The sequence below is a fragment of the Macrobrachium nipponense genome, chromosome 22 (assembly GCF_015104395.2).
Source record: "Macrobrachium nipponense isolate FS-2020 chromosome 22, ASM1510439v2, whole genome shotgun sequence".
In the NCBI taxonomy this organism is placed as follows: domain Eukaryota; kingdom Metazoa; phylum Arthropoda; class Malacostraca; order Decapoda; family Palaemonidae; genus Macrobrachium; species Macrobrachium nipponense.
The window spans coordinates 23,240,641-23,259,818 of record NC_087213.1 but is presented as its reverse complement, the minus strand read 5'-3'; the positions used below and the strand labels follow the sequence as shown (position 1 = coordinate 23,259,818).

At 42.6% G+C, this 19,178-nt stretch overlaps 1 protein-coding gene across 1 annotated transcript in view; it reads right to left on the bottom strand.

The window, feature by feature from the left end:
- LOC135198545 (uncharacterized) overlaps positions 1-19,178 on the bottom strand; it is a 189,372-nt gene that overhangs the window by 155,195 nt on the left and 14,999 nt on the right. The window contains 2 exon segments of the mRNA XM_064226227.1: positions 11,436-11,564; positions 13,049-17,553. Coding sequence (XP_064082297.1) covers positions 11,436-11,564; positions 13,049-17,499 — 4,580 coding nt within the window. The 5' untranslated portion in view covers positions 17,500-17,553.

Sequence of the window (19,178 nt, the reverse complement as noted above, 5' to 3'; positions counted from 1 at the left end):
AGGACTACTCAATTCTCCTTCTTCCCTAATAGGAATAGGAGACCGCCCCTCCGGAGAGGGCGTACGTCTAGCGGGTCTGGCCTTTATCAAAGACCCCCGTTGCTTAATAGCAGAAGCCTCATCTAGGCTGCCTTCCTTGCGGCGAACCTTACAGCTCGAAGGAGGCAGAGCGTCCTGACGGTGATGAGCGTCCTTGACAGCGCCCGAGGCCACCTTGATACTAAGAGAAGCATCCTTACGCTTCTTACACGATAAGGTAGACTTAGACGAAAGCGTGTCTTTGCTGATCTTAACTCTCTCCTTATAAGGAGACACGTCACTACGAGCGTCCTTCCGAGCGTCCTGGTGCACGTCATCCTCCGAAGCGTCCTGCTGAGCGTTCTCATAAGCGTCCTGAGCGTATTCAAAAGCGTCCTGAGCGTCCTCTTGAGCGTCACGGCAAGTAACCTGCCCATGACGTTGGGAGGGAACGAAAGCGTCCTGACAACCCGCTTTCTTAGCGGGCGAACGAGATCGGCGATTCGCCGAAGGAGACGCAATCGGAGAAAGAGACGAACGAGGAGAGGGAGAAGGAGACTGCTTCGTCCTCTTGACATGCAGCCTAAGGTCCTTCCTCCGCTTAGGCTCGACTGCTGCTGGGCGAGTCCTCTGAGCCATAAGCGCTGACAACTGGTCCTGAAGGGACAAAAGAATGTTCTTCGTTGGAGAAGAACGAACAGAGGGGGTAGGGCTGATCCTGCGAGAAGACGAGGGGCGAGGGGACGCCTCCTTCCTTCTCACAGGTACAGCTACCTGCTTCTCCAGAGAGCGACTGTAGCGCATCTCAGCGTCCTCACCGGATGAGATCCTACCTCTCTTCTGAGGCGGAAAAGCGTCATACGCATCCGGAGAAGAGCGCAACGGAACTGGCGATACAGGACGTGAAGCGTCCTCACAACGAAACGTCCTTTTCAGCGGACGAGAGTCTCTCCGAGCGCTCCACCCCTTGCGTGGGGAGGATGCCTCGGAGGATGAAAAGCAGTCCTTAAGGATATGTGCCTGTGCGCGCTCCTTGGCAGCCTGGGAACTTGCAACAAGGCCTGCCGAAGGGACGCCAGATCGGTGGGGAGCCCCCGTAACCCTCTTGCGGCTTTCGACATATCCCCTCCCTGATTCCTGGGAGTCCGATAGCGGTCTAGGCCTAGAGGCATTATGGGGCCGATCTGACGCCCCCTCCACAACACTAAGGGCACGATCACACACTTGCACAGAGCCAGTTTCCAAGGCTTTCACTTTAGTCTCAAGAGTACGAAGAGACTCCAAAATCAGAGAAAGGGCATTACCTTCTCCAGACACAGAATCAGGGCCCGAAGGCAACAACACAGGTTTAGGAGATGCAAAATCTACAGGTGTTAGAGCAGGAGAAATATTAGTTCCCTTACCTTTGGTAGAACCACTCCTGGAGGAAGACCTCCTAATCCTATCGCGTTCCAATTTACGGCGAAAGGAATCATACACCTTCCATCCATCATCGGTCAATCCATCACATTCATTGCACCGATCATCCACCAAACAAACATGCCCCCTACAACCCATGCATAGTGTGTGGGGGTCTACCGATGATTTCGGTAGCCTCACCTTATAATCACTCCTCACACACACTCTGAAACTCACTGCACTTGATCCAGACATCACGTTTACAGAAAAGCCAATCCAAAATAAAAAACAGTCCACTATTGCGTATGCCAATCCAACAATCCAGAATCAATAACCAAAAGTCAATCCAGATACTTAAGTACGAGTCAAATCCAAAAATCCTAGGCGAAGGTCTGTAAACAGTTGTTTACCGACCGGCGACAGAAAAAATATGAATAGAAAATGGGAATGGTTCCTGATATCCGCCTCCCAGCGGCGGGAATGGGTACTACCACCTGGCCGCCCACTGCGTGTGCCGCAAGTTTTGAAATTCTGTCGGACGTCAGAAAATACAGCTATATATATATATCTCTGTCAGGTAAGTTGCATGAACAAACCTAGTTTTCAGACACATCAAGATCGTCAGCCTCCCCATCCAAATCTGGATTCAATCCTTGTTCATATTCCAATTTAGCAGTTATTTAAGAGTTACATGACTGGGAGCTCTTGCTCTTTCTTTAAAGATGCTAGCAGTAGGGAGACTTGACCCACTTTGGGTATCCCTTGGGCTATCAAATACTGTTTAGCGACTCTGGCTACTTGAGGTGACCACAGTTGTTATTGTCTTAGATCGAGCTGGCCATTTAACGCTTAAACGCCGAAGCGGTAAAAAAAAAAAATGTCTCCTGTGTGCCGGAGGTGTTTCAGAGTGTAGCGCTTAGTTTTCAAGATTAAGAGTTCATTTTTGGCTCCTTTTTTTGTCATTGCCTGAAGTTTAGTATGCAACCATCAGAAATGAAAACAATTATCATTATCATATATAAATAATGCGATATATGATAGCGCAAAAACGAAATTTCATATATAATTGTATTCAAATCGCGTTGTGCGCAAAACGGTTAAAGGTAACAAGTTACTTTTTTATCGTTGTAATGTACACTAAATTGCGATCATTTTGGTATATAACACATTGTAAAACGATAAAAGCAACACAGAGAAAATATTATCACAAAATAATGCATGAATTCGTAACGCGCGGACGTAAACATATATTTTTTTCAAAAATTCACCATAAATCTAAATATTGTCCTAGAGACTTCCAATTTCTTTCAGAATGAAGACAAATTATTGAATATTACTATACTATAAGAATATTAGCTTACAAATGCAGTTTTCGACCATATCTGACGAGTTAAAGTTGACCGAATGTCGAATTTTTTTTAAATATATTTTTTTATATGCAATTATTTCGGAAATAAGAAAAGCTACAACTTTCAAACATTTTTGTTTTATTCTACATGAAATTGCGCACATTTTCATATATAAAACTCTATGAACTGCCTATTATGAAACGAAGCAAATATTCCGAGAAGGGGACGTACACATTTCGGAGATTTGTGGCGGAGAATCCGCGCGCGGAGGGAAGGAAAGTTTTTTTTTTAAATTCACCATAAATTTAAATATTGTGCTAGAGACTTCGAATTTGTTTCAAGATGAAGATAAATGACTGAATATTACTAGACTGTAAGAGTTTTAGCTTACAATTGCGTTTTTCGACCATTTCGGTAGAGTCAAAGTTGACCGAACATGATATTGTTATTTTACAATAAAGTTTTGTACATACTTACCTGGCAGACATATACTTAGCTTACGTCTCTGATGTCACGACAGAATTCAAAACTCGCGGCAAATGCGACAGGTAGGTCAGGTGATCTACCTTACCCGCTGCTGGGAAGCGGGTGTAAGAACCAACATACCTTTCTTGCCAGATTTTTTCTCTCTTATACCTGTCTCCTGAGGGGAGGCTGGGCGGGCCATCAATCGTATATGTCTGCCAGGTAAGTATGTACAAAACTTTATTGTAAAATAACAATATCATTTTTGTACATGAACTTTCCTGTCAGACATATACTTAGCTGATTGACACCCTTGGTGGAGGGTACAAGACAGAAAATAACAAAGAAAAGGTAAACAACACCTGTTGTAGGATAAAAATAACCTTGGTTCTTACCTGGTTAGGCTGAAGCCTTCATAGATACTGTCTATTAGTCTGCATAGCCATAAGAGCTACAGCGAGGGCGTGACCTACAGCTGAAAAGACTCTTTGGGTCTACTAACGGGACTTGATATCCGCTTACTTAGTAGAATCCAAGTCGGATCATGTCAATGGGGGTTCGCCCTCTTCTATGACAGAACCTGTCCACTACCAACGCAGGGAGCTTCAAACCAAATCCGATCACCTAACCAAACTAAAGTTATTAGTATTACGAAACGAAAAAAAATGCCTACCTGCATCATTTTTCATACAACCATATGAACTCAATAAGCAAAAACAAGGGAAAAAACTACTAAGGATATGTTCCAGCTCCCTGCCCCAGCACCGAATCCGCCGATACGTACGGGCCTAATGCGAAGCACTCGTCATACGTAATACTGTCGTCTTTTAGGTAGTGGTTGGCGAATACTGAATTACATCTCCAGAATGTAGTTTTCATCAGATTCTGAAGAGACATATTCTTATTAAAGGCCAAGGAAGTGGCAATGGCTCTCACTTCATGAGCCTTGACTTTTAGGAGCTTGAAATGTTCTTCATTACAAGATCTATGTGCTTCTTTCACAAGACTTCTAATGAAGAAAGACAGCACATTTTTTGACAATGGTCTGCTGGGGTCCTTTACAGAGCACCATAGTCTGTCCTCAATGCCCTTAAGGGTTTTCTTCTTCTGAAGGTAGTATTTTAAACTCCTAACAGGGCAAAGAGTTCTTTCAGGTTCTTCCCCTACTAGGGCAGATAATCCACGAACCTCAAAGCTCCTTGGCCAAGGATTTGAGGGGTTCTCATTCTTTGCTAAAAACGAAGGAAGGAAGGAACAAACCACGGAATCTCCTTTGAAACCTACCCTTCCTTCTAGGGCATGAATCTCACTAACCCTTTTAGCGGATGCTAGAGCCATGAGAAAGAGAGCTTTCCTCGTAAGATCTGTGAAGGAGGCTAAATGTGGTGGCTCAAACCTAGAGGACCTCAGGAAACGAAGAACCACGTCCAGATTCCAACTTGGAACTTCGTTCGAAGTTTTCTTGGAAGTTTCAAAAGATCTTAATAGATCATGCAGATCTTTGTTATTCGAAAGATCTAAATTCCTATGTCTGAACACAGCAGCCAGCATGCTCCGGTATCCTTTGATAGTAGATACTGCCAAACCGCATTTTTCTCTGAGGAAAAACTAGGAAATCTGCTATCTGAGTCACAGAGGTACTGGAAGAGGAAAACTTCTGGTTCCTGCACCACCGGCGAAAGACGTCCCACTTCGACTGGTCTTCTAGCTGAGGCGATAGCCTTAGCAGCTTTTGTCGAAAACCCCTTCGCTCTGACAAGACTTTTGACAGTCGAAAGCCAGTCAGATTGAGAGCGGGGAGGTTTCTGTGATACCTGTCGAAGTGGGGTTGTTTGAGCAAATCTTGTCTTTGAGGAAGTGCTCTTGGAAAGTCCACCAACCATTCCAGTACCTCTGTGAACCAATCTTGGGCGGGCCAGAACGGAGCTACTAGCGTCATTCTTGTCATCTCTGAGATAGCAAATTTCTTGAGGGTTTGTCCCAGTACTTTGAAGGGGGGAAAGGCGTAGACATCTAGACCTGTCCAATCTAGGAGAAACGCATCCACTGATACTGCTCCTGGGTCTGAGATCGGGGAGCAGTAAAGTTCGATCCTTGCGTTCCTTGCTGTTGCAAAGAGGTCGATGTGAGGTCTGCCCCATCTTCTCCACAGGTCTTGGTATACCTCTGAGTGGAGGGTCCACTCGGAAGGCAGGAGTTGATTCTTCCTGCTCAGGAGATCGGCCCTGACGTTCCTTTCTCCCTGTACGAATCTGGTGAGAAGACTGATCTTCCTTGTTTGAGACCACAGCAGAAGATCCCTTGCTGTTTCGTACAGGGAGAAGGAGTGTGTCCCCCCTTGTTTTTTTATGTACGCCAAGGCTGTTGTGTTGTCCGAATTGACCTGCACTACTGCATTTCGGACGTGGGGCTCGAAGGCTTTCAATGCCATCCAGACTGCCATCAACTCTTTCTTGTTGATGTGCCAGGACACCTGATCCCCCTTCCAGGTGCCTGACACTTCTCTTGTCCCGAGCGTCGCTCCCCAACCTGCTTCCGACGCGTCGGAAAACAACACATGGTTGGGGTTCGGCATGTACAGAGACATTCCTTCCACAAAACGAAGTGGGTTGTTCCACCACCAAAGGTCTCTTGATTCCCCTTGAGATCTTGAAGGAGAACTCCAGATCTAGGGAGAGACGCCTCCAGTTCTGGTATAGGAAGAACTGTAGAGGCCTGAGATGCAACCTTCCTAGAGAAACGAATTGCTCCAACGAGGAGTGTGTCCCCAGCAGACTCATCCACTCCCTCGCTGTGCATGCATCTTTCTCTAGGAAGGTCGTTATTTTCTCGTAGCAACGAGCTATCCTCTCTGGCGACGGAAAAGCCCGAAAAGCCAGAGAAACTATCCGAATCCCCAGATAGATCCGCCCTTGACTGGGGATTAATTGAGACTTCTGGAAGTTCACCAGAAGTCCCAGAGAACTTGCCAATGTAAGGGTCTTTTGAAGGTCCTCCAGACATCTTTCTTGAGACTCTGCTCTGATTAGCAAGTCGTCGAGATAAAGCGACACCCTCACTCCCTCCAAATGTAGCCACTGCGCCACGTTTTTCATTAACCCCGTAAAAACTTGGGGTGCAGTCGACAGGCCGAAGCACAAGGCCTTGAATTGGAAGATGTTTCCTCCCATCATGAATCGTAGATACTTCTGTGAAGAAGGATGGATCGGCACATGAAAGTAAGCGTCCTGAAGGTCTAGAGACACCATCCAGTCCCCTGGACGAAGAGCCGCTAACACTGAGGAAGTTGTCTCCATGGCGAACTTCCTCTTTTCCACAAAGACGTTCAGGGCGCTTTCATCCAAAACCGGTCTCCATCCTCCTGAGTTCTTCGGAACTAGGAATAGTCTGTTGTAAAAACCCGCAGAGCGGGGATCTTTCACTAGTTCTATAGCCTCCTTCTCTAGCATGAGATCTACTGCTAGAGAAAGGGCTTGATTCATGATGGGGTCCTTGTACTTGGCCACCAACTCCCTCGGAGTTGTCGTCAATGGTGGTCTTAACGAGAAGGGAATGAGGTATCCTTTGCTGACAATCGATAGGGACCAATTGTCTGCCCCTTTGTGGGCCCAGACGTCGGCAAATTTCAGTAGTCTGGCACCCACTGATGTCTGGAGTCCTTGATCGTTATTTCTTCCCTCTGACTGACCTAGAGAAGGTTTTACCTCTCTTAAAAGGTCTAGTTCCTCTGGTTGAAGAACCTCTGACAGCGGGTCCTCCTCGAAAGGGCTCCTGCCTCAGAGGAGTCTCTTTCTTGGCCTTGGGTTGGAAGACAGAGCGAGGTTTCCTGGCCGCCTGGGCTAACATGTCCTGAGTAGCCTTAGCTGAAAGGGCACTCGAGACATCTTGAATAATTTTCTTGGGGAACAGAAGAGGAGAGAGTTGAGCGTACATAAGAGAGGCCCTTTGTGCATGTGAAACTGCCTTAGTGAGAAACGAACAGTAGACTGACCGCTTCTTAATAACTCCAGTTCCAAACAGTGAGGAGACTTCACTCGAGCCGTCTCTCACTGCTTTGTCCATGCAAGTGAGGACGCAGTTAAGATCTTCATGAGACAGTGAATCAGGGGTCTGGGTCCTAAAGACCAATCAAGGAAGTTGAAAACTTCCAGGACTCGGAACATTCCCTTCAGTAGGTGGTCAAGTTCGTTCATCCCCCACGTAGTCTTGGCGGACAGGAGGGCGGAACGACGAGCAGAATCCACCAATGAAGAGAAGTTCGAGTCCACAGACGAAGGGAGAGCGAGGCCTAAAGGTTCGCCCGATTCGTACCAGAATCCCAATCTGCCAGTCAGTTTAGACGGAGGGAAAGAAAAAACAGTCTTCCCTTTCTCTTCCTTAGAAAGGAGCCATTCCCCAAAACCTCTAAGCGCCTTCTTCATGGAAACAGTAGGTTTCATCCGTACACAAGACAAAACCTTCGACGTCTTCGAAGTGGAGAATAAACAAAGAGGAGAAGGAGGAGCCACAGGAGAAAGGATATCTCCGAACTCTTGCAGGAGCAAATCTGTCAACCTCTTATAGGAGGAAACAGAGGAGTCTTTTGGTCCTTCTTCTTCTGAGGGATCCTGTTCTTCCTGAGCTGAAGAACCCTCATGATCCTTAGAGGCGCGACTATCCTTATAAGAGTCTCTAGAGGAAATAAGACGTTTACGTCTTGGAGACAAAGCTTCAGAAACGTGCCTACTTGCAACATCCTTCTTGTCTGGAGGAGTGCGTTTTCCAGATTCTTGGAGCCTAACAGGAGTAAGGCGGCTGTCAGGAGCAGAGCGCCTGTTTGAAGAAAAACTTCTATCAGGCTCTTGGCGCCTATCCAAAGGAGAGCGGCTACCAGGCGAACAGCGCCTGCCATACGAGAAGCGGCTACCAGGTTCTTGGCGCCTGAACCGAGGAGAGAGGATCTCTGGCGACGAGCGCCTACTAGGTGAGCGCCTACAAGGGGGAGGGGAGAAGCGCCTGCTAGGATCTCGGCGCCTAACTCGAGGAGAGTGAAAGTCAGGAGAAGAGCGCCTGCCAGGAGAAACACGCCTAACAAGCTCTTGACGCCTGTCCAGCGAAGAGCGCCTGTCCGATTTAGGGCGCTTGTCAACAGGAGAGTGGAGGCGAGACGAGGAGCGGCTACGAGGCGAGTAGCGCCTACTAGGCTCTTGGTGCCTGTCAAGGGGAGCGATCCTGTCTCGAGAAGAGCGTCTGTAGGGCGAAGACTCTCCTACGAGCAGTCTGCTCCTTGTCCGAAGGAGAAACAAAGACATCCTGTCTGTCAGGCGAATGGCGCTTGGACGCAGATGGGATCTTGTCCGAAGCAGAAAGTCTCCTGCGAGAATCCGAACGCACAGGTGAGCGGGCCGCTTCCGTCGAATAGCGAGAGTCAGGAAAGGGGAGCCTGGACTTCTTTACAGGAAGCGAGACGTCCTTCCTACGACGAGACGACACGCAAAGAGAGCCAGCCAGAGCTGAAATCTGCGCCTGAAGGTTAGCCAACACCCTTGCAGGAGAATTCACAAACTCTTGAACAGGTGACGAGGCTCGATCTCTGCTCGGGGAACGATACTCCAGAGATCTCTTACGTTTCTTCGCTTCCACCTCAGGCTCTTCCGAAAAAACTTCAGGGCTGGATGGACGGGCGCAGGGAGCGTTCCAGGCTCTCTTCGAAGGGCGCGAGGCTTCCAAAGAGCTCCATCCTCGTTTAGGAGAAGGCGAAGGCGAAGACGAGAAGCATTGGCGCAATATTTCTCTCTTGGAGCGATCCAAGGTAGCCTGGGAACGATCAACAGGAGCTACCGAGGGGACGCCTGACCGGTGGGGATGCTCCCTAACCTTCCTGCGGCTTTCGACTTTCCTCCTCCACTGGGACTGGGAGTCTGGAAGAGGTCTAGGCCTGGAAGCATTAGGGAGCCGATCAGACGCACCCTCCACTGCACTGGGTTCACTGCACAAATCACTATTGGAATCACTCTTACCTTCTAAATGTTTAATTTTCATCTCCATACTGCGAATGGTGGCTTTCATGGAGGCCACTTCCGAAGGCGCATCTTCGGCTTCGGTGCAGGGAGCAGGAGCTGAAACTGACAAAGGAGCTACTTCTAAAATAGGATTATCTATATCCAACTCGCTAATACGAGATCTACTACTGCTCCTAGAAGAAGCTTTCCTAACTTTATCCTTTTCAAGCTTCCTCAAGTAGGAAGACAAAGACTTCCATTCATCCTCATTCAGCTTTTCACATTCATTACAAGGATTATTAAAGGTGCATTCATTCCCTCTACACTTCAAACATACTGTGTGAGGGTCTACCGCAGCTTTCAGTAGCCTCACCTTACACTCAGTCATACAACAAACTCTAAACATAGCAGTTTTCTTAGTATCAACATCAGACATCATGAATCCAAAGAAAAATCCAAAGAAAAGTCAAGTAACTGTCCACAAATCGCGAATGCCAGGCCAAAAGATCGGGTACTTCACCAAAAGTCCGTAGAAACAATCCAGGGCGAAAACGAGAAAAGAATCCAACTGTCAAGAGGTACCGACAACAGGTGTGGTCGACACCAACGACAGAAAAAATCTGGCAAGAAAGGTATGTTGGTTCTTACACCCGCTTCCCAGCAGCGGGTAAGGTAGATCACCTGACCTACCTGTCGCGTTTGCCGCGAGTTTTGAATTCTGTCGTGACGTCAGAGACGTAAGCTAAGTATATGTCTGACAGGAAAGTTCATGTACAAAAGTGTTTTTTTTTTCTATTTATCGTGATTTATATGCAAATATTTCAAAAATGAGAAAAGCTACAACCTTCCATTATTTTTTGTTGTATTCTACATGAAATTGCGCACATTTTCATATATAACACTTTATGTAACGGCTAACTTAAAATGGTGCAAACATTACCACAATCGCACGTATGATTTTTTCGGAAGAGTTACCGCGCGGACGTAAAGAAAATTTTATTTTTTTCATAAATTCACCATAAATCGAAATATTGTGCTAGAGACTTCCAATTAGTTGCAAAATTAAGGTAAATGATTGAATATTACTAAAATATAAGTGTTTTAGCTTACAATTGCGTTTTTCGACCATTTAGGTAGAGTCAAATTTGACCGAAGGTTGAAATTTTGGCACTTATCGTTATTTATATGAAAATATCTCAAAACTGATAAAAGCTACAATCATGAGTATTTTTTTGTTGTGTTCTACATAAAAATGCGCACATTTTCATATATAATACTCCATGTAACGGCTAATTTAAAATGGTAAAAAAATTATGTCAAAGTGACGAAATAATTTCCGAGATGTGTCACAGATACTTTTTAGTGCGGCAAGAAAGAAATTCGCGCTTGCGCGCCTGCGTAACGATTGTAAACAAATCAACACCTTGATCCGTGAACTCCCAGCATCCCCCAAGGCGCGTGATTCAAAAGTTTTAGGCTGGTAGGCCTATAAGTATTTTTCCGCGAATTTTTAAAAAAACTTTTGTATGTCGACGTAAAATACGTCCAGTCGGCACCCGAGAGACAAAAAATGTCGACGTAAAATACGTCCAGTCGGCGTTTAAGGGTTAAGAGCTCTCACTGACCACATGTCGGGGAAACTGAGGTTTGGTAGCAGCGGCAAAAATTATGCCATGTATCTTTGCTCTAATGAAGCTAAATTAGCTTTGCACTGCAAATAATGTGAAGCCAAATATGTTTCGATGATATCTTTAAACAAATAAATTTTTTCTTTATTCCACTTGAGCATGCTCTAACGAGGCAAAACTTTTTATCATAATGAGACGTTTGACACTACTGTATTCATTTCCTGGCCCCAGCCCTGCAACCTTAGAATGCTGAAATGACTATAATCAAATGATTTGTTTTCAGAAGGAAATAAAAAATGGAACATAATAAACTCAATGAGTTAGACAGCTAAGAGAGAAGAAACAAAAGGGAACACATTAAAGGTACAATACTGAAAGCAAAGAAGCTGAGAATGAAGTGCCTGCCTAGGGACACCAAGGCAGGTGCAGTTAAAAAGGAGGGAAAAGTAACAAAATGATTCTTGGTGTTGTAATAGTCAGTCATATGCCACAATTCATCCATTCAGTAAGATGTCTTTATGGAGGATCTTAATAATGAAAGTAATAAGAAAATAAAATAAAATACCTATGATCTGACCAAAATTTAACACACTTACGCAGGTATTGGTTTGCAAGCTCGAATCCCACATCCTTTATCTCCTGCATTAAAGACTTCTACATCTGCATACTCATAATTTTGGAATCTCTTGTTTGTACATCTCTCTCTAAGTGGACATCTTGAACCACTGAAAAGACAAGAACATTCACAATAAGGACATATCGGTTTTTTCTGTGATTTAGTTTGTTCTTTTGGCATTTTTCCAAAAAAGGTGAGCAGCCTGAAAAGAAATGAAGACAACTATAGATATCAACAAATAATACAAATAACTTCACTAACTTTGCCATACCTCTCAGTTCTGCATGCACTCATGCTTACTGGATACTGAAGACATTTTTTTCCATCCTTATTCCACTATGTCACACAAGCACTTTTATTACCCTTTCATCCCTCCTAAAGGGAATCTAAATTTACAAATTATTTTATTAAACCCACTCTTTCTCTCTTAATGCCAAACCAACTATCATACCTCAATGTAGTAATAAACATTTTGACCACTGTATCTCTATAGTAGTTCTCACCAATTCAATCATTCCTATAAAGTCAATCCAATCCAATGTTTCCTACAATTTTATCATCCTTCACATTTAACAATACCCACCTTTCATAGACATAACATATGGATCAGCAATCGCTTAACATTCAATCTTTTAACTAACTCTGGCTTTGAACTCTATAAAAAAAATACCAAACATCTGGCTCAGCGGGTTGGCTACATAACAGAAAAAATCCGCTGTCTGTTATTCCTTGCTTCTTTAACATTCATACATAAAAATTCATGAAGAATTACATAAGTCTAACCATAACCTAAATCTGATACCTTTCTGGGCTCACCATCAAACTACATCATATAAACAAATAGTAACAACAGAGATGGTAGCGAATTACAACTAGAGCGCAAATAATAGTCATAATGAAAAAGGTCTGACCAAGGTTATAACACCCTGAAGGCAGAGGGTACAGCATATGCAAACAGGTGCAAGAGGAGGAGAAAAGAAAGTTGATTATCAGCAAGATCAAGACTCTAGATTTTTTCATTTTACAGATAGACAATGACCATCTCCTAACTGAGTTTCAAGCATTCAAAGTGTATGAGATGTTAAGATGACGGCATTTTTACTCAAAAGTATTGGAAATATGAAAAACTAATTATCTACCTCACTTGTTAAAATATAAATCAGTGCTAGTACTACTACGTTCCAGGTGTCTATCTTCGTTGAAAAAAAATAATGATAATAATAATAATATATAGTATATATGAAGTAGGAAAAATTTGCTCTCCGTCTCAACAATTGTTTCTAGGACTTCATACAAAAACTGAGTAAGTTACAATACTATTTGATGCACTAGTGTTCCTGGTTAGTTAGCGTTTCATTTATAAAAACAGATCTATTCACTAAGTTATTGTTCATATTCTTTAAAACAAATACAACCAAAAGTTTGAATAGTACAATGTGATTTTTCAGTGATACCATGCTAATTGTACTGAATCTCCAAGATAGTTCAAGTGAAACTTGAGGTATAAATAAAGGCTAATTCTGGTAATAGCAAGCAATCTCTTAAACTAATCTACTAAAGAAATTTTCCTAAGATGGAAAATCATTAACATACCATTCTATCATAAGCAGTCGGTTGAGACAATCTTCACCACAGCCCACTTCACCACGAGCAATTTCCTCTTTCGTGAGAGAGCAGTCACACACCATTCTCCTTACTTCCTTACTTCTTTTTGACTTCTTTCTATCACTAAGGTATAAATTTTCTTGAATTTGACCAAACAGATTCATTCGTTGTTCGACAACAATTTTGTTTCTCTCCTCTTTCGCTTCTATGTCTCTCTGAATTTTCCTTTGATACTCGAGTTTTTCATCTTCTGAAAAATCTCTCTCTTCTAGTTTTGGTTCAAGATTTTCTTTGTCATCGTGAATTTCTTCTATCCTGCTGCTTCTGACTTCAAAGTGTTCATCTCTGTCTTCCTCATCTTTAACAGATTCAAAATCTTTCATATGTTCACTTTTTGCATCATACCTTCCTGCAGAAGGTCGATCATGTCTGCTAGGTGGATTTCTCCAGCTACTTTCAAGAGAACTATTTCTAGTTTCTTCTTGGGGACTTACACCTCTTACAACACTTATGATTTGCTGATTAGTTTCAGAACATTTAGGAGGAAATTCTGTCTTACCATATACACTACCACCAGTCCTTTCCTTTCTTCCAGCTGGAAGTTCAGATTCACTTGGTAAAGGAATGCTGATAACATCATGTTTACCAGGGTAATGATGCAAATCTTGTGAAAGGACGGAATCAGTTGCATTCTGTGATGACACAAGTTCTTGCATCTGAGGTGTTAATTTAACTTCCATGTTCATTAGCGACGACATTAGCTCTCGACTCTTAGGAGACAAAACAATTTCACTGCTACGTGGAGACCAAACTCTCTCCCGAGGTGGAGAATTTAATTCCTTGTCACTTGGCATGTACGATTCTCTTGTGGGAGACAATGACCTCTCATCCTTTGAAGACCAAGACGACTCATGGTTTTCAGATGGTGCTTGCATTTCACCGAGATAATGTGGTTGACTATTACTTGACAATGCTTCCTCTCCCGACTGATCCAACTCATCTGCATAGGACTCGATGAACTCTGAAATTCCCTCCCTATTCCCAAAGTCCAAGTTTTCATCATCTGAGGTACTATCCTTAGTATCTTTATCAGACTCCCTAAATTTATCTTCTAGCCTTTCAGTCCCATAGATCTTGTCTGAAGATTCAAACTCCCCTTGGTTTTGGTTGTGGCTCCAATTTTTCCAGGACGAGCCCTGTTCATTCCAAGTATTGTATGGCTTACTGACAACGATGTTATCTGATACACAAGTTCCTCTATCATTTTCTTTCCTACCAGCTACTAGAGGATGATGCTCTGAAGGTAAATCCTCCCACTTACTATAAGAAGGAACTCCAGTGTTTTGTTGCTCTGACCATTTATTACTTCTACCACTGCTACTTTGCAGAGTTAAAGCAGAGCTATTTTGGTAGCTTTGTGCATTTTCCCAATGACTCCCAGATGTTTCCACAGTGTCTTCTCTAGCAGACCACCTAGATACTCTTCTTTCTCGGGTCTTAGGTTTAGGCTGAGTCTTATTTTGAGATGGATTACTTTCTTGCTTACCAAATGAATTGTAACTTTCATCTCTTGTAAGAGAAGATTTTCTTGTAGACTCAACAAAGTTGAAAATTTTACCCTCAGTGGTTTCTGGGGAAATTCTGTCGTCTTCCTTGCTCTTCACATCATCCTGCTTAGGTGGTGTGCCTGACTGATTGCCCCGTTTCAAAAAACTCAAGATGTTTCCTAGCGAACTATTCCTTCTTTCCTCAACTAAGTTGGTTTCATCATCTGTTGCCTTACCATGTGAATCACTTAGTTTTGGAGTGTTTGTTTCCAAGGTGCTCTTGGTTGTCTTCTTTTTCTTGGTTGCAAAGCTACTTGGAATAAGAGGAGTCATGTCTTTTATACTGTCCCATGTTATATTTCCACCTAAATCATCATCTTTTTTTGATACATCTCCACATTCAACAGCTGAAGAATTTTTTCCCTCTTCAACATTTGTTGAGTCATCTTCATGACCACTGGTGTGATGTTCTTGACTGCAGGTGTCGTCATCATATTTGGCTTCTAATTTTTCCTCTGATGCTTTCCACTCCTTTTCCTCTTTCATTTTATCTCTTCCAGAGGAGTCATGGTCATCCCTCCTCCAGTTTTTATCATCCTGCCGCTTACTTTCCAAAAACTTGGAATCAACCTTATAATTTTTGCTACTACTCATACTTTCTAGTTTCTTGGTAACATCTGGACGTTTCAACAGACTTAGAATACTACCCACAGAGCTCTGCCTTCTTTCTTGAATATCCGGCATCAGTTTCTCAGCACTAAGTGATTCATTCTGACCTCTTTTGACATGCCTTTCAGAGCCTGACTTACTTTCAACTGATATTTTTTTCTCCTTCACAGTTTTCAATGCATCTGATGCGCTAGAACTTTCTCCCGTAAACATCATATCTGGCTTAGTGGACCCTCCCTGTTCTCTAAACACATCTGTATCCTGACACTCCAAACCAGGTAGATTTTCTATTTCCTGATTAGCATCACTGGGTGTTTCTTTCTTTTCTGTAACATTAAACAAACTATCATCACTTTTCCTTCTTTTCCTTTGCATCTGTTCTTCATCTTGTTCATCCTGACGTTTCCGTTTGAGATCGCCTTCCTGGTTTGAATCTAAATTACTGACAGGCATATCTCGCTTCTTTTTATGCAATGGTAATCCCTCTATATTTTGTCCACTTTCCTCAGTTTCAGCATCACTGCTCTGCTCAGTTCTATTTCTTTTTCCTTTTGAAACTAAACCTTCTTTGGCTTTTTCATTGAAGTCACCTTGTGCCTCTCCAATCGTCCTTAGTTTTTCTTTGTCTGTTTCTTGTGAACTTTGAGGAGGGGGAGCAATTTCAACTTTATCAATTTCTTTTCGCGCTTTTAGCTCCAAAGGAGGATCTTGAACTGAGGGTATGAGGGAAGCACCAGATGTGTTCACCTTAGTTCTGGTGTTTTCTGGAATATTTGATGTTTCCACTTGTAACTTCTCTTCATGAACAGTTTTAACATTTTCCTTTGAAGTCAGTTTGGCACTCCTACCTCTTCTCCTCATAGGAGAGGAAGTCTTATTCTCCAAACTGCTTGTACCCACTTCAGTTTCACTGCCTAATGAGGAAATTCCACTAAGCTGTGAAGAAACAGATTCAACAACTGATGAATTGGACTGGGCCCTGCAACTTGAAGCTTCATTCTCTGCAGAGACTGAACGTGTTTGACGACGCTGAGGGGTACAAACTTTTGTAACAGCAGAGTCAAATTGCCCACGAGGAGTGGAAGTTTCAGCTTCTGAAAAATCAACTTTTCGTGGATTTGGATTTAGCTCCAAAGACATTTCTTTAATAACCTCATCTTTAGAACTATGCTGCTCTTCTTTCATCTTCAAGTGAGAATTTACACATTCCTCATTTTCTCCAGATCCAACTAAATACTGCACGTCTGTCTTGATTGATTTTACGTTCTGAATTACATCACCCTTCATTTCAATTGCTGATTGGTTCCCAAAACTCGGCACTACTCCATCACTAACATTCAATGTACTTGGCGACAACTTACGTTCATCCTTCCTCTCTTTATCCATAAATTCATCATCATTTTTATACGGTGTGACAACCTCTTTCTGCTCAACTTTCATTCCTTTGTCGTCTACCTCATACACTTTTTCAGTATTACCAGATGCAAGATCCAACTTCTTGACATGTTTTCCTTTTTGTCTGTCCTTACCTGAAGAATGAACAGATAAATCTATCTTCTCATCAGTTACTTGACTGTCAACTGTGTTTTTTAGTTTTGAAGACTCACTATGACTGCTGGCCTCCACTATATCAGATGCCTTGGACAACTCAGTGCATGACTTATCTTTATCTGTACTATGTGATAAATGATCCCTTTTTAAAGTGTCTGATTCTACAGTCTGTTCAATTTCTACTTTCTCTTCTGTGCTTCCTTTTATTTTCCCTTTGGTTCCCTTCCTGCCACGTTTCTTTTCCTCTGGGGGCAAACTTTCCAAGTTATCCTTCCTTGCATTGCTCCGTGTTCTTCTCTCCTGGGGCTTTTCTTGGGAGGATTTTGACCTACCCATACTGTCAGAATGAGCTTCGTTTTCATCCCCAAGACCATTTACTGAATCATTAGCTGTGCTTGGGGTCTGAGATACAGTGCTTGCAATGTTAACAGTTTCTTTAGATGACTGTGTGCTCTCATCAGTATCCTCACACTCACTCTCCCTTTTTTTACCAAGTTTCCTCTGTCGTGTAGGTGTACCACTCACAGAACCAGTGATGTCTGAAGTTGACACACCAGCGACAATCTTTTTAATGCAACCATCTAACTCATCCTCAGCAAAGCGAGAATTAGGTTTTCGGGCACGGGATGAGCGCCGGACAGGAGTGTTGCAATCTCCCGACTCTCCATTCATTATGATGACTACAACACAAGTTTTCTTGAGTGTGAGGCTGCTTTCAACACATTCCTGAAACAAAAATTTTCAATTTGAGAACATATTTTTAACATTAAAATATTAACATTGTACGTTTCCATGATTTTAACCAATTATACAAGGTTCTTTCATTCTTAACAATGAATAACTTCCAACATGAAATTTTTATATTAACACCCTATGTTTTCATGATTTTAACTAATTTCCATTAAAGTTCATTCTTAGCACTGAATAACTTCCAACATAAAATATTTTATTAGCAGTTTTTTCTAAGATCTTTTATTTTGAGTATCTTTCAGTATGAGCTGGAAACATTTACTGAACTTGGGTCAGTCCAATAACTGCTGGTTACAAGGAGTGGGGGGGAATACCCATCACTAACAAGTCATCTCAAAGCACTTTCTCCTTTGTCAAAAACTGACTCAAAAATGGAACACCATCCCTACAAGTGCCAGACTAGAAAAGAAAGCCCATGTAATTTTTCTGATACTGTATACAGGCAGTCCCCGGGTTACGAAGGGTTCGGCTTGCGACGTTCCGAGGTTAAGGCGCTTCTCAATTATATTCATCAGAAATTATTTCCAGGTTTATGACGGATGTTCCAGGGTTACAACGCCTACAACGCTGATCTGGCATTACAAATAAGTTACCAAAAATGCAAAATAATCAATATTTGAAGGTTTTTTGGATGAAAAATGCAATAAGAATGCAGTTTACATAGTTTTTAATGCACGCATGGCATTAAAAGTAAGGTTTTCTTAGGATTTTTGACGATGTTCCGGCTTACGACAATTTTTGAGTTACAACACGTCTCAAGAACGGAACACCCTTCGTAACCCGAGGACTGCCTGTACTTTGCCTAGGGTAACTCTACATAAAAAAAAAAAGCCCATTCTTAGTCTGAATCAATGTCTCAGGTCACCAACCTTCTCTCCTCCACTGCTGTTCCCACATTATTCTTAGAAAAAATACTGGCAAGCCCAAAACCAAACTGGTCCTCAAGTTGATGCTACTCTCAGCAGAAACTTGTCATTTCTTTGGAATAGCACCCAAAACTGAATAGTTTTCTAACTGTGATCTAACCAATGCACTATACAAAGTTATGAGCTTTCAGTGGGACGGCTAAAGTTATTGCTAACAACCTAGAGGATAATGCAGGCTAGTATTTTCTGGGCCTTTTCTTCAATTTCTATATAACGGTTATTGCAGCCTAGTACTATCCTCTGGGCTTTCTCCTTCATTTTTATATATCACTCAGAAGGTTGTAAGTCACTAATAACTGACTCCTAACTATTTCTCTCAAAGAAAATTTTCTGTTTTGCCTCGGAAGACTGCAGATAAGAATACAGACAGTCCCCGGGTTACGACGGAGTCATTGTAAGCCAGAACATTGTCAAAAATCCTAAGAAAACCTTACTTTTAATGCTTTGGGTGCATTAAAAACTATGTAAACTACATTCTTATTGCATTTTTCATCCAAAAACCTTCAAATATTGATTATTTTGCATTTTTGGTGTCTTATTTCTAATGTCAGATGAGCGTTGTAACCCTAGAAATAACTTCTGATGAATATAATTGAGAAGCGCCTTAACCTCGCAACGTCGTAAGCCGAACCCGTCGTAACCCGGGGACTGCCTGTACCTGATTGTCCTGTGAAT